The sequence below is a fragment of the Ctenocephalides felis genome, unplaced genomic scaffold, assembly GCF_003426905.1.
Source record: "Ctenocephalides felis isolate EL2017-DRISC unplaced genomic scaffold, ASM342690v1 CF-g0.4_SCAFFOLD_00422, whole genome shotgun sequence".
Classification (NCBI taxonomy): Eukaryota; Metazoa; Arthropoda; class Insecta; order Siphonaptera; family Pulicidae; genus Ctenocephalides; species Ctenocephalides felis.
This window is the reverse complement of record NW_020536576.1, coordinates 1-15,140: the sequence shown is the minus strand read 5'-3', so window position 1 is coordinate 15,140 and position 15,140 is coordinate 1. Positions and strand designations below refer to the sequence as shown.

At 28.2% G+C, this 15,140-nt stretch overlaps 1 protein-coding gene across 1 annotated transcript; it reads right to left on the bottom strand.

Annotated features, from left to right (window-relative positions):
* Positions 1–893: 893 nt before the first annotated feature.
* Positions 894–1,406, bottom strand: LOC113364846 (soluble guanylate cyclase 88E-like; the record flags this gene model as incomplete). The annotated part of the gene is given in 4 exon segments (XM_026606846.1): positions 894–1,006; positions 1,009–1,174; positions 1,240–1,280; positions 1,283–1,406. Coding segments are annotated over 4 exon segments (444 nt in total), but the record flags the coding sequence as incomplete, so codon positions are not given.
* Positions 1,407–15,140: the final 13,734 nt, after the last annotated feature.

Below are 15,140 nucleotides of genomic sequence, written 5' to 3'. Positions count from 1 at the left end.
CCCTCTTATAATATGATACTTTACTAGCACGGTTACACTTTAACAAAGTTCGAGAATTAAGCAAATATTTATAAAATAAAAGAAAAAAGCTATTAAAGCTTAAATTTATTAAAATTAGTGAAATCACCGTACAACATCTCATAAAACGTATTAAAACCAGTGGAAATGATACCTCATTTAACAATTTTAAATTGAAGTGCGTACGTACTATCCAAAAAAAATGTCTAGGCTTACCAAATAGTTGGCCATATTATATAATAAAGATCCTTCAAATAAAATAAGCGCATTGCTTGTATGTAGCATCAATAAAAAAATATATAAAGATCTTTTCATAAAACTAAACTATCGCAAATAACAGATTTTTTACGAAAATTTGCAAAGAGGATGAGTCTGAAACCAGTACAAAAAATGCTCAGGGGATGAAGATATCTTGCCAAAAAATAGTTCGTATTGGATAGCACTTATTGTTAGTTATGACGGAGAAAACAAATGATTATAAATTTAATAAGTTTACTAGTTAAGAAAATTTAATAAAAATAATTACCTTTATTATGAAATTATAATATGTATCTTTTTTCTCAAGTTTTGGAACACGACCCCTCTTTTTGTACTAATCCCTGCTCTGTTTCGTATAGCACGAACGTCGCGTAACAGTTTGTAGGTAGTTTTTTGAAACGTAACCCTTTGTTATACGGTATGGTTACTTATTGTACATTAAATATAATTATCTTTATTATGAAGGTGTAAAGTAGCAATGTATAATATTAGGTTGTCAAAATCTCCCTTCCGCTTTTTTGCTCTTGGTTTATAATACAAAAAGGCGGAAGGGAGATATTTGACAACCTAATACTAACATTAATGTGTTTAGTACCTTCAGTTCTTAATTCACTAACCTCTCTAATTTGACCCATCGTGTAATACACGAAACCTCTCCGTTTGCTTCTGTAATGCAAGGTTAAACCTTGCCTTGTTTCATTCTCACATATAAAACTTGGTGCTTGCATTTTGGGTATGAAAATTTCAAGTACTCGTGCAAATTATCCAAACCATTCAAAAAATCCCTCATATGTCTTCCGAGAACCGATAATACTTTGTCATATCCATATTGGCTCACAAAACTCACAAACTGAACACCCATTGCGGTCATAAACTCACGTTCGGTCAAACCTAAAACCTAGAGAAATGGAATGATCGCCACATTGGAATAATTGATATAGTTCGAGGTATAAAATCCCGAACCTGTTGAGCTCTTTTAGCCAACGTGTTCAGTAAGTTTTCGGATAAACTTGATGAACACTGAATGCTGGGGCATCGATGCCAGCTTGACGTCGGATTTCATGCCATTTGTCTTCTCCGTAAACTTCTTTAATGAAGGACACTAAATTTTCTAACAGTATTCCGTACATTTTTTTTTGAATATTGTCGCGTTAACCGCGACGTACGTACTACGCTTTTGCGTTGATAAAATCCACTGAACCAACTGTTTGCACGCAACTCACCACACTCGTACACAATGGCATTGAATGTACTGGTACCCCCCCAATCAATTAGTTCTGCAAATAATGAACGCGAGCCCTATTAAAGCAATTAATCGAAAATGCCCTAGTGCTTCTTCAATTCTATAATCTAACAAAAACAATCCTCCCAAAAATGTTCAATATCTATTCCTTATTATATCCGATCAATTTACGATTATAGCACATTAAAAATATCACCATAAAAATCGAACAAAACATTTTAATTATTATTGTTATAATATTAAACAATGACGCTCACTTTTGAATAATCATTGTTTCATTAATTTTCTGATTAATTGCAAAATGTAATTGCATAAGTATAATCATAGTTTAGCATTTGTTCTTATATTTTTGTTATTTTGTTAAATTTTTATCCAGATTAGTATTTATTTTTGTAGAAGCTTATACGGCGAATTATGAAGTCTTATTATTGATTATACCTGAGACCAAGGATAGACTTACATCTGTACGATAACAGTATACATACTACAAATATTTATATATATATATATATATATATATATAGATATATATATATATATATGAAGTCAGGGTGGTAGCAGCTAGGGAGTATTTAAAGAATTATATAAACATCATAATATAATAGCAATCCGTGGAAAGTATATTTTTAAATACTTCTTTAATAGTAAAAGTAAAGAAATATCTTCGTTATAGTAGGATTTGAGCATAGTTAATAGTAATCGCAAAACAATCGAAAATAAAATTTTTGCACATCTTAACATTTCAGAGGTTTCTGAGGGTATATTTTTGAATAATGGATTTTCATACATCACCTGTATGCGTGTGTGAATCCATACATAACAGAAGAGTGCACCGATCAACCTATAGATAAAAGGGAATAAGATTTGAATGATTCAAAAACCATTCATTCGATTCTATTGATGGGCAGATGTGCTGATTAGGTTTTGACAAAGTCTGGTGCAAAATATGGCAATTCGGTGAGGAGAGTCCAATTGAATGATTCGAAAAACATTTCACTTGTATTGACGGAATGAAGAATTGATTACAATTTAGGGAAGGCAGGCCCAGCGGTTTTATAGATTCCGAAAAAACGTTAAAAGAATGTCATTTGGCGGTCAAAATGATCATTAGGCATATGCACCTCAAATTCAGATATTTTTAAATGATAAGTATAATTTTTTTTCCATTCTTTGGATTCCGCACCAAGATTTATAATGTTTAAAGTTCATTTACATAGTTCAAACAAATATTCTTAACATTTTCGAGTATAGAAGTTTAAAGCTTTTAAAATTTTCATTCATGTAAAATATTTCTAAATTTTTTGATTGAATAGAGTCGATGAGGGCAGTTGATTTAGTAGTGCAGAATTTAGTCTGAAATAAAAAGTAAAAGGTTAGAAGAATTTTTTAAATGATAGATAAAGGATACATACTACCTTATTCTTCATAAGAGCTCACTGTTCAATTGATTAGAGCCGTATGATAATACGGTTTGGAAAGTTCTAGATATTTGATTTAAGACACGATGCCTTGCACCTCTAGTTTTAATTGCATTAATATCATTTAATAATATCACTGTAAGGCTATTAAAATAACTCAAAATACGCAATGATCTGTATTAAAAAATACAATCACTTTCGATGTTTCTTCTGTCTTTCTGTTTAAATTTATAGCAAAGTAAATAATTTAAGACATCGAGTATCTTATAATGAACATACATTGTTTAAGAAATCTAATAGGATTCTGATAGAATTTTACCATAAGCATTATTCCTCCTCAAAATAGTTGTCGTTTAGAAACTTAATTTAATTTTTGATCTGTTATCTGGATGAATGCCTGCCCATAAAACTTTTTGTTTTTATCTCCACGTTTTTTTTCATCTGAAGAAAAATTATTATACATATACAGAAATATATACATATATATATATATATATATATATATATATATTATATTTATATAAGGATTTGAAAAACTTTTTAATTACATTATATTTTATACTTACTGTTATGCTGAACCAATTCATTCAGAATATATATATATATATATATATATATATATATATATATCAGTACCAGAAATAAGTAGTAATAATTCAAAACACGATTGACACATTGATGTCGTTAATATTAAGTATATATTCTCGCAATCAAGGTCCATGGACAATAATACGACTTCAACTGGTAAACGCGCGTGCTGTTGCAAGTATACACATATATATATATATATATATATATATATATACAGTGGAATCCGCTTAGTATGACATCGAAGGGACGACGAAATCTCGTCATACTAACCGGTCGTCATACAAAGCATACTGAAGAAAATTTTTAATATGAAAATATGTTCCATGTTTCAGTAAATTAAAAGAAAGCATATACATACATTTTAATTAAAAATAAATATGACACGTATTAAAATTTAATATAAAAGGGTGGGGCACAAAGGTCCAATTTGACTTTCAGTAATTATACTGTCTAAACCAATGAACAACCTTGCAACACATAACACACATCAAACAAGCATCTATCGAACTATGTTAAAATTTCACATAATTCTAATAATATAAATAATATCTTTTTTAAAATTTTTTCAAAATTTGATATCTGTATCATTTTACCTCACATACGGGGTAAAGTGGGACAACCAGGGGGCAAACAGATGCAATTTCTTCTAATAAATTTTAAAGGGATTTTACGCTACATTATTGAACCGATGCAAAATATTAATTCTGTGGGTACATTTGTTACAAAGACAACACAGTATATTACATTGATCTGCTATTGGTCAGAAATATTCATCAGACGAGCCGGAATAACAATTTATTTAATTAATCTCTTGTAAAATTGCTTTTTTAAAACTTTACTATTTTATTGCTTACACCTTTGTCAAAGTAAAGGTTCTGCTGGTCCTTTTTATCCCACTCATATTGGTCGGATATATTGACGTCGCTTACATTGACATGTCGCTTATAATGACCCATTTTTGCAAAAAAATTTGACCAATTATAATGACCGACATGATTTTACATGATCTTCTGATAGCAAAGTCATAAGAATAAAGATGATGGCTGGTTATGAATTTATACATTTTTTGCCCTCTACTTTATCAAACATTTTTGTTAAAAAAATCTAATTTTATTTGTTTGCGAGATATCAGTGGTGGACCATTAATTATTGGTCTACCCTACTTATTAACAGTAATTTTTGATTGATTTCTTTACATAATTTTATTGTAAAAGCAGTCCCTGGTGCTATTGTGCACAAAAGACATAGCAATTGCTTTCGTAGACTTGGCCATATCATGTAAAATCATGTCGGTCATTATAATTGGACAAATTTTTTTTGCAAAAATGGGTCATTATAAGCGACATTTCAATGTAAGCGACGTCAATATATCCGACTAGACGACTATTTTTTTAAGGGATTTTGTATGGAAACCAAACTTCCTAGTGCAAGTACGTCATAATAAACGGTTGTCAATATATCCGGCGTCATACTAATCGGATTCTACTGTATATATATATATATATATATATATATATATATATGTGTGTATATATATATGTATATATATATGTATATATACATATATATGTATGTATATATACGGCTGCTTTAAGGAAAATTGGTGGAACGTTCCGACCAAAAATTGTGGATTTCTTTAAAAAATTTGCCGTTTTTATATTTCGATTTTTTTTGAAAATTTTGAACTTTTTTTAAAGCAATAGCGTTGCGTAGCTGTTTTAAAGACGAAATAACGAAGCGCGTAATAGTAGAAGGGCCAGTGAACTATTTGACTAACCTCTTTTCTCAGAGCTAGATTTTTTTTTAATGATATTTTATTATCGACCCATTAAGAAGAATCACGGATAATCATGGGACCGGAACCCGTACAATGCAATGTGGAACTACCACACATGTGTAGAATCTTGGTAAAAATATTTTTAAAAAAATCTTTTCTCCGTTATGTTTTCAAAACCAGTTTACTGACAACACATATATCACACACACTATCTATCTGTGATTTTTTACGTTAGTAAATTGTGAAATATTGTTTAATTGCAAGTTTAATGTTCATATTACATAGTGTTGTACATTAACATATCCTGATACCATGGATTATCAAAATCTATTTAATTGTAAGTACTATTTGCTTTTTTCTTTTTTTTCTCTTCATTCCAATTCAATCGTTTTAGTTTTTAATTTTATTTTTAGTTTCCACTGAATACGTTTAGCCGGCTAGGATTATAGCCGAAATAGTATATACTATAATATATACTATACTTTGTTGTATAAATTAGAATTATATTATAAATTATTTGAGTTTTCGATAACTTGTATAAATTATTATCATGATAGTTAATTGTAATTGTAATTTTAAATTGTATAGTATATAATTTTCGAATTGGTTTTAAGTAAAAATTTTAGATCAATCATTTTTAAGCACTTTGAACAATTTAATTATAAGTGAATTTCACAATGTTTCAAATTTCTGTTTGAATTTTGCGCTTTAAATTGCACAAACAGTTGCGGTCGTCATTTTCCTAACTTCAGCCACTTCAAATGTCAAAGAAATTGTTCGTGAATTAACATGAGCTCGCGTTAATTAAGAGTTTTTAATTAAATCCTTAATTAGATTTAATTAATTTGTGCATCAAATCGTCTAATTAATTCTGTAGATCATATTGATATAAATAATGGGTATTCGTGGAAGTGCTTCGGTGTACCTTGAATGGTAATAAATATCTCTTTCAGGGCCCCCATTTTGAATCAATTTTATAATTAAACTTTTTATTTACAGTGTTAATGTATCCTTTATTTATATATTTATATATATATGCAATTATCAAATGTAATTTATATATGTGGCTTTGTAGGTAATACTAATACTTGAAGTACTTCCACAACATATCTGTTATTATCGAATTCTAAATTTAAGAAAGTCTTTAATATAAGTCCGTGTGTTGTGTAAAAACTTTACTCGGACAATTGCAACAGGTCAAATAGACTTGTAAAAGACTAAAGTTATGTAGTGGTTCTAAAGTAGTGATTTTGTGTCGAGTACTTGAGTTTTCTGGCAGATGCTCCAGAGGTGGTTGAAGTCTTGGATTTGTGTTCTGGGAGCTGCTATACAGGATATCTAAAAATGTAAGTGCAAAGCATGTTTTATACAAAGCGAGTCAAAGAATATATTTCTGGAATTATATACAGACATTTATCGTACTACATCTGATATGTAGTACTTATAATATTTTAAATATTCAATATTTAATTCTTATGTATATATGTTTTTCTTATTTTCAAATTTAAAGCAGTCAAATAATTTTGAAAATTTTTACTTCATCACATATTTTTTTGTCATCTTTAGTGAAACTATAATTTCAGTAGAAATAAATAAAGAGATATTACTCATAATTTATTTTCTGAAAGAGTATTTAATTCTTGTTTTTAATATTAAATGAAATAAATTCGAAGGTGCTTTGAGAACTTGTTCCTTAGTTATCCGATATAATTTATAAAGCAGTCTGTGTATATTTTAGTGAAATATTTTCTGGTCGTGCATTATTAATATAGTTGTATACATATATCTGCTGAAAATATTGTTTTGTTTATACTATTATATTTGAGTCATTATCATTTTCTTAAAAAGGTATACTTTATTAATTTTTAATGCATGAAATACAATTTATCTTTTGTTTATTCAACTACAACTATTATGCGAATAAAAGATTTTAGAATAATTTGGCAGACATATGTGTGAAAAACTATGTTCTTATTTAATTTGCTATGGGAAAAACATGTTAATTCTGTTTTTTTTTATTTATTTATACAAGTGCCTTTTATACATATTCTAAATCAATAAAGTTCATATTTCTCGTATGTGTCAAAGTCATTGAAAGTAATTTATATTTTTACAATTCCGTGAATAGTCTATCAGAAATTCTTTTGTTATATAATAACACAAAGAGCTGATGTTGTGTAGAATTCAAAATTCCTATTTATTAAATTTTTGTTACCAAATTATTAGTTATACAATACAGTTTTTGTTTGCATCGACTACTTATTTGTTGAAGGGGCCCTGGCATCCTTCCTTAGGTAACTCCTAAATTGATGGTATTTTATTACAAATTACAAATTTACTTTGTTACAAAACTCTTTTTTGTGACACCTCTTGTTCATTATTCTTCGGAAACAATTTTTTAAATTACATTTCCAGTATCAAGAATCATGTGTTTTCCCTGTTGCGATATTGACTGCATGTACATTCTTATTTATGGATAACACGATTGTTGGTTTTGATCAAATTATTTAAAATATTTAATACGACTTACCAAATTGTTAATTAAATGCATCTTTCAAAAGTCTTTTACTGTAATTTTATTTTAAATTTATTCAATCATATCGCTGCATAGCTAAATTGTAGATTTTTATTCTTTTATTACTAAAAACAATTTTGATCAAGACATGCAATCAAAGTTTCAACGAGTTGACTTGAATGATTAGATAAAATATAATTTTGTTAACAAGTTTATTATTCGATTCAAGTTGTAAAAATTATTTAACTCGATTTATAAAGGATAACAATCAGCTTTATAACAGTTTTGAAGTTTTTAATGGTTAAGTTTTTGAACATTTTTTATTATTTCATTTTTCAAGTTTTATTGAATTTTTTTTTTGGCTTTTTCCAATAATTTGTATATTATTCAAGTCAGCTATATTTGTTTTTTTGTCTCGATTAATTGTAAAGGTTTCACATGTTTTATTAAGTCGTATAAACATTTTTGATTCGATTAATATCATTTCTTTTCATCGATTAATTAAATAATTCTCTCGAATAATTATTTTTTTTCTAAGTCCGAATTTTCTGATTATAATTCTTTCGAATAATTTTTTTTTTTTTTTCTAAGTCCCTTTTAGATATTTTTTTTTTCTAAGTCCAAATTTTGTGAAACCTTTTTGATTAAAACAGACGAGTTATTTGTGCATGCTGTATTATCCCAAAGCCAACATTCTAATGAATGAGGCCCACATTGAAAATTTCATAACGAGAAAATTTTTTGGGGTAAAGTTAAAAATTTTAACTAAGTCCCAGCAATTTTTGCTCGTTGTGAAAATTTCAACGTGGACTTCATTTCATTCGAGTGTTGGTTTTGGGAATTGGTGTGAGGGAACACTAAAAAACATAAAAAAGTTTCAACGCTGAACAGAAAAGAGAAAAAATTATCTGGGACTTAGGGGGTTTTTTTTAAGGCCTCTCTCCCTCCCCTCCTTCCTCCTCCTCCTCTTTTCTTCGCTTTTTTTCACATTTTTTTCACATTTTCGGTGTTGTTTTTTTTTTGCATGCTGCGTTTTTTGGGTAGATCTTTGGGTTCGGCATGCATCCTCCGCAATGTGTGTCTCCCTGCGTGTAACCCCTCGCATCATGAACCTCAGATTGACCATCACTTCGTGTGTTCGTTTCAGGACCCACCGCGCCTGCCAACAGCCAGTCACCAGCACTGCTCCATTTTTTCTGCTTCAAAGTTGGTCGTCGTTGCCTTCAGCTGGACTCGATCCGTCTCACCTTGTGCCTCCAGAGTGATTTCACCGAGTATGCGTCACTTAAACCACTCGGCTATTTGAGTTATTGATGATAATAGTTATTTTTATTCTCATATTGTATTAATATTGAATTTGAATAAAGTATATGTATCATACACATCTCTCTTATTCATCATCTGCCTCTACCCTTCTCTTTCACGCGGTTCTTCCTGTACCTTCGTCATCTCTCTCTTTATGTATCTCTTTTACAGTCAAGTGCGAAACTTGAGTTTTTTTGTTTTTCAGAAATATACTAAGTGTCAAGGTCGAAATGCGACACCTGAATTTAATATTTTGAACTAATATTTGATAATTATGAAAAACGATACATTCGAATTTTCAAGCATCTTCGGGATTTGAACCGAGAAACACTGAGCAATCGAAGTCGTCACTTAACGCTCTCGGCCAATTGGTTATACAGAACTGTTTTCTATTTGTAAAATATAAAGTCTTATTTCTGAAATGAAAAATATAAGTTTCCAAAAAATATGCTGTTTCGAGTGAGCAAATGGCCGAGGTCGTAAAGATACGGTTTAGGCCAGAATAACAATTCGAGGTTTGTGTGTTCGAACCCCATTTATCTGAAAAATAAATTTAAATTCGATAATTTTTTTAACTCTGTAAATAAATAAAACATATAGACAAATATTTAGATTTATTGAGTTTCAGTATTACAAAAATCGACAATATATAATATATAATATATATATATATATATATATATATATATATATATATAATGTATGCATATATATATATATATATACACCTAAGTCTGTTTTTACACGGTCTTTTTGTACACGGTTTTGATATAACACGGTTTGAAAATTGAATATTTTTAATTTTTTTGCACGATTTTATTCCATTTAGCACGATTTGAAATATTATGTATTCAATTTTTTTTTTGTCAAATTTAATTTTTGCGAAGTATGTTGATATCACAAAAAAGTATTTATGAAAGAAAAAAGTCTGAAACCATCGATAGTATCTATAGTTTGCGAACACTAGCTTAAAGATTTAAGTGAATTCCCCTTTAGCGCGTACAAACAATTTTTACTGGTGCTTTAAAGCAAATGTGAATAGCACTAATTTAATTCTTGTTCTTAAAAATTCTTGTTTTTCACCAATTTTAATAGGTTTTAGAGATTAGGAACAAACCATTTTTGTATAAGATCAATGTCTTTTTTTACACGGTTTTTTTTTTACACGGATTCTTCTGGAACCAATCTCCGTGTAAAAACAGACTTAGGTGTATATATATATATATATATATATATATATATATATATATATATATATATATTTGGAAGGGTAGAAAGAAGATAATTTTTAATAAATTCGTATTAACGCCTGATTAGCAGCAAACCAAACCTACTTTGATGTAATTTAAAAATTTTACAAATTTTACTATTTTTCCCATACAAAACCGGTTTTTCAGGGGCTGCCAAAATTGGCCAAAATCGTGACTTTTAAATGCAATTTTAAGGCCCTTAATGAATGAAATTAATAATTTTAATGAATGCATTGTGTAGACTAAAGTACAATCTTTATACCAAACCAAAAAAAATACAAATTTATCATCGTCTTCATAGTTAAAATCAGCTTCAAAGTTAGCAGTTTTTCAAACTTCAAGTTGGTCGTAGGGGCAGAATTTTTTTTTTCCAAAAATTGATTTCATATTCGGGATCGCCGCCTCGAAAACTATTAGAATCGGTCAAAACATTTTGAAAATCGCGAAAAAAAATGTTCATTTCATTAGTAAAATTTTGATTCTGCGAACAAACATTTCCATTTTTCGCAGGGGTATGCAGATTTATACAAAGACGGTTAAAATTTTCGAATTCAGCGACTCAAAATCTATCAAAACCAATCAAAACATTTTGAAAATCGCGAAAACAAACTCGATTCTTTAAAAAAAAATCGATTTTGAAACCAAAGATTTCGATTTTTCGCGGAGTGTATGTGGATTTATCCAAAAACGCATATTAGCATTTTTAGAATCAGCGTCCCAAAATCTATTCGAATCAGTCAAAACATTTCAAAAATTGCGAAAACAAATCCATTTTTTTGCTAAAATTACGATGTTACAACCAAAGATTTCATTTTTTTTTGCAATTATACACGCCCTGAAAGCTCATCAAACAGGATAATTTCGCCTGTTCCTCAAAAAGACTTTATCCAATTAGTTTTTGATTATATTTTTCCTCTACTATAGAACAGACCCAAGATTTATGGTTCCTTTAAGGCATTCTTATAAGTCATAAGCACCTATAATAAGAATAAAAAATTATTCAAAGGATATACCTAAGGTTTTAACTTGATATTTATTATATTCAAATTGAGTAAAATGTGTTTAAAAAAAGCATGAATAAAATAAATATCAAGTTAAAACCACGAACTGCCATTCATGCTTTTTTTAAAACTCATTTTACTCAATTTGAATATAATAAATATCAAGTTCAAATCATGGACTATTATGAAATATTCAAAGATATCTATCCACGGATTCAAAGATATATTTACATGGATTTTTTAACAAAGTTTTTGCCGTTTTATTTTTATCAAATATTCAAAGATATCTGATCTATCCATGACTTATTTTTAACAAAGTTTTTGCCGTTTTGATAAGGAAGCGAAACAATATTACAAACCTTTAGCCTCAGCAAAATTAAACTAAAACTATAATTAATATATATATATATATATATATATATATATATATATATATATATATTATTTAGATTTTCACCTAATCTAATATATATATATATATATATATATATTGATTGTTTCTTTTCCGAACAGTAAATCCAATAATAAAAAACAATTTGTTTTTTGAAGATGTTTAATACGACGTTTCGGAACTAGGTACGTTCCATCATCAGGTTTATTCTGTCAAATACAATGTTTTTTAAAATACTGATTAACATTAATTAACAATGGTCAATACAGATTAATTAGAAAAAAATTTTGTTATAAAGGAATGGATTATGTACCGGATAGATAGTAATAAGACTTAACTAAAAAAGGTTTTATATAAAATTGAGAAGCAAAAATTATTTACCTGTAATAATTTATATATCCATATCACTAATATTTTTTTGTTAAAAACACTCGATTTTTTTGGAAGATATTTGTAGATGTTACGACTACACAAGACTTAAACACACTGATATGGATTTCTGTCTGCCAGATGTAAAGGACAAAGCACGGAACTCTTGGCAAAAATGATTTTTTATGGCTCTTGTTTGGTAATTTACGAAAAAAGGAAAAATATTGCTTTAGTAAATGTTGAGAAATATTATGTATATATATATATATGTATATATATATATATATATACATACATACATGAACATGTATATGCACACCTACATACTCATACATACATATGCACATATCTATATATTAATGTATCCACAATTATACACATGAACACATATGCAAGTGTATGTGTATAGTGTATACCCAAAAACATACACATAAGCATATATATGGATGTACATATATTATAACGTATATACATGTATATATATACACATATTCAAAAACTATTAGGATTAATTATTTTTATATAGAGAGGATTGTACTTTTAAAAGACTTTTTTCTGAAAGCAGTTTAATCTTTTTGAATTCGTCAAAAAGTGTTAATAAAAGATCAGATCACAATATCATTCATGACTCATATTTAAATTTTTTAAACCTGATTAAAAATAATTAATCCTAATAGTTTTTGAATATGTGTATATATATACATGTATATACGTTATAATATATGTACATCCATATATATGCTTATGTGTATGTTTTTGGGTATACACTATACACATACACTTGCATATGTGTTCATGTGTATAATTGTGGATACATTAATATATAGATGTGTGCATATGTATGTATGAGTATGTAGGTGTGCATATACATGTTCATGTATGTATGTATATATATATATATGAGTGAGTTCTTGAGGGCGATACATCAAACAAAGAAAAGCCAAAGATTTATAAAATAATCTTTATTTCCAAACGTTTCGACATTCAATTTAATGTCATCATCAGTGGATCTAAAAACAGTATGAAAATTAGCATATCTAGGTAATTATAATATATGTGGATTGGTAAAGTAACTATACAATAAGAGAAAAATTAACAAATAGCAACACTTAACAACAAATCAAATATAAAAGATAGGAAAGGTAGTAGAGACTAGAATTAAATAAATAATTAAAAAGTATAGGCAAAAATATTTAAGTACACTCATATAAACTTACGCATATATACATATATGTACGTACACATATACACACATATACATATATATATACATATATATATATATACATGCATATATCCATATACACACCACATACAAACATATAATACACATATACATATACAGATACAACAATATATACCTATATATGTACACATATACATGTAAGACTATACACATATAAATATACGTATATACATATATGCAACGTGCATGCATATTCACAACGACGTACATGTACATGTATGAACCATACATATACTCATACCTATCTATGTAACTATAGCTATACACGTATACACATACATATACGCATAAACATGTATATACACATATATACACACATATATATATACATATATAACATACATATATGATATATAATACACACGATACATATATATATACATATGTACATAAATGCTCACAAATATATATATATATATATATACACAATATAACATATATATATATATAGATATATATATATACATATACACATACATATATACATACATATATATATATATATATACACATACATACATGCATATATACGTATATATAATTACATGTATACACATATAAATATGCACATACATACAAACATACATGTAAATAAGCAATATACATATATATACATACATACATACAAATACATATATATATATATATATATAAACATACAATATATGTAAACGTATATATGTAAAGCAAACAAATTATTTATGAAGATGGATAATACATATAAAATACAAGTGGACTTACATTACGTTGGTTAGTTACATATAGAGAAGTGTACACAGCACTAGAGATTTGGCACTAACATTTATACAACTAACTTGTCAGCACTATGCATTTTTTTATATAATTTTTTTGTATGATGTAAACAGAAAAATGATAGTTTTATTGAACAAAAATGTAAGTAGAATTATGTAATTTCTGCCACGACTTCTGTACTTTGCTAGTACCGAGGCATGTATAAAAGTCACCACATGTTTTGAGAGATTTTTAAGGGTCATTCCAGGATTGTTATGGGCGGGTAGGTAGAAAATAGTCGGAAGTTGAAACTAGTAATGTTAGGCTAGGTTTGTATGGTTAGAATTAGGAGAAAAAAATTGGAAATATTATTTAGTATTACTAAGTAGTTATACTAATAACTCAAAAATCTAAAATAAAATTTTTTTAAGGTTTATTCAAAATTTGCTATGTATGGGTAGGTAAAGCTCGGGTATCAAGGTCGAAGTTAAACTAGGAAGTGTTGGCAAGGTTAGTAAGGTCAATTAGTTTTGTTCAGAGGAGATAAATTGGAAACATTATTTAGTATTACTGGTAGTTATCGCAGAGTAAGGAGGAATCCGATCTTTTGTTCACCACGTGGTCACATATTGATATGAAACAAGATTCTGCAAAACGTCTCTGAATGGTGTTCCGTTCATGGTAGAGAATACTGGCATTATAAAAGTTAAAGGAGTGTTTGAAATTTTTTATGTGTTCTGTTATCATAGTTTGGTTTTGGTTGGGGTTTTTCGAATTATTGTCGTGTTGTTTGAGTCTTTTTATTAAATTTTGTCCGGTTTCACCTATGTAAGTAGAAGGGCAATCATTGCAATTTATTTTGTAAACATGTTGGAAGTACGTTCTATACTAGTGGGAGATTTCAGGTTTGTGTAGAGGGATTAAGAGTTAGATCTATGTTGCAGGTTAGTCTGATGTCTACCTTATGAAAAAGTTTTTTCCACACTGGAAAAAGTTCTTTTACGTAAGGTAAACAAACGTTGCCTA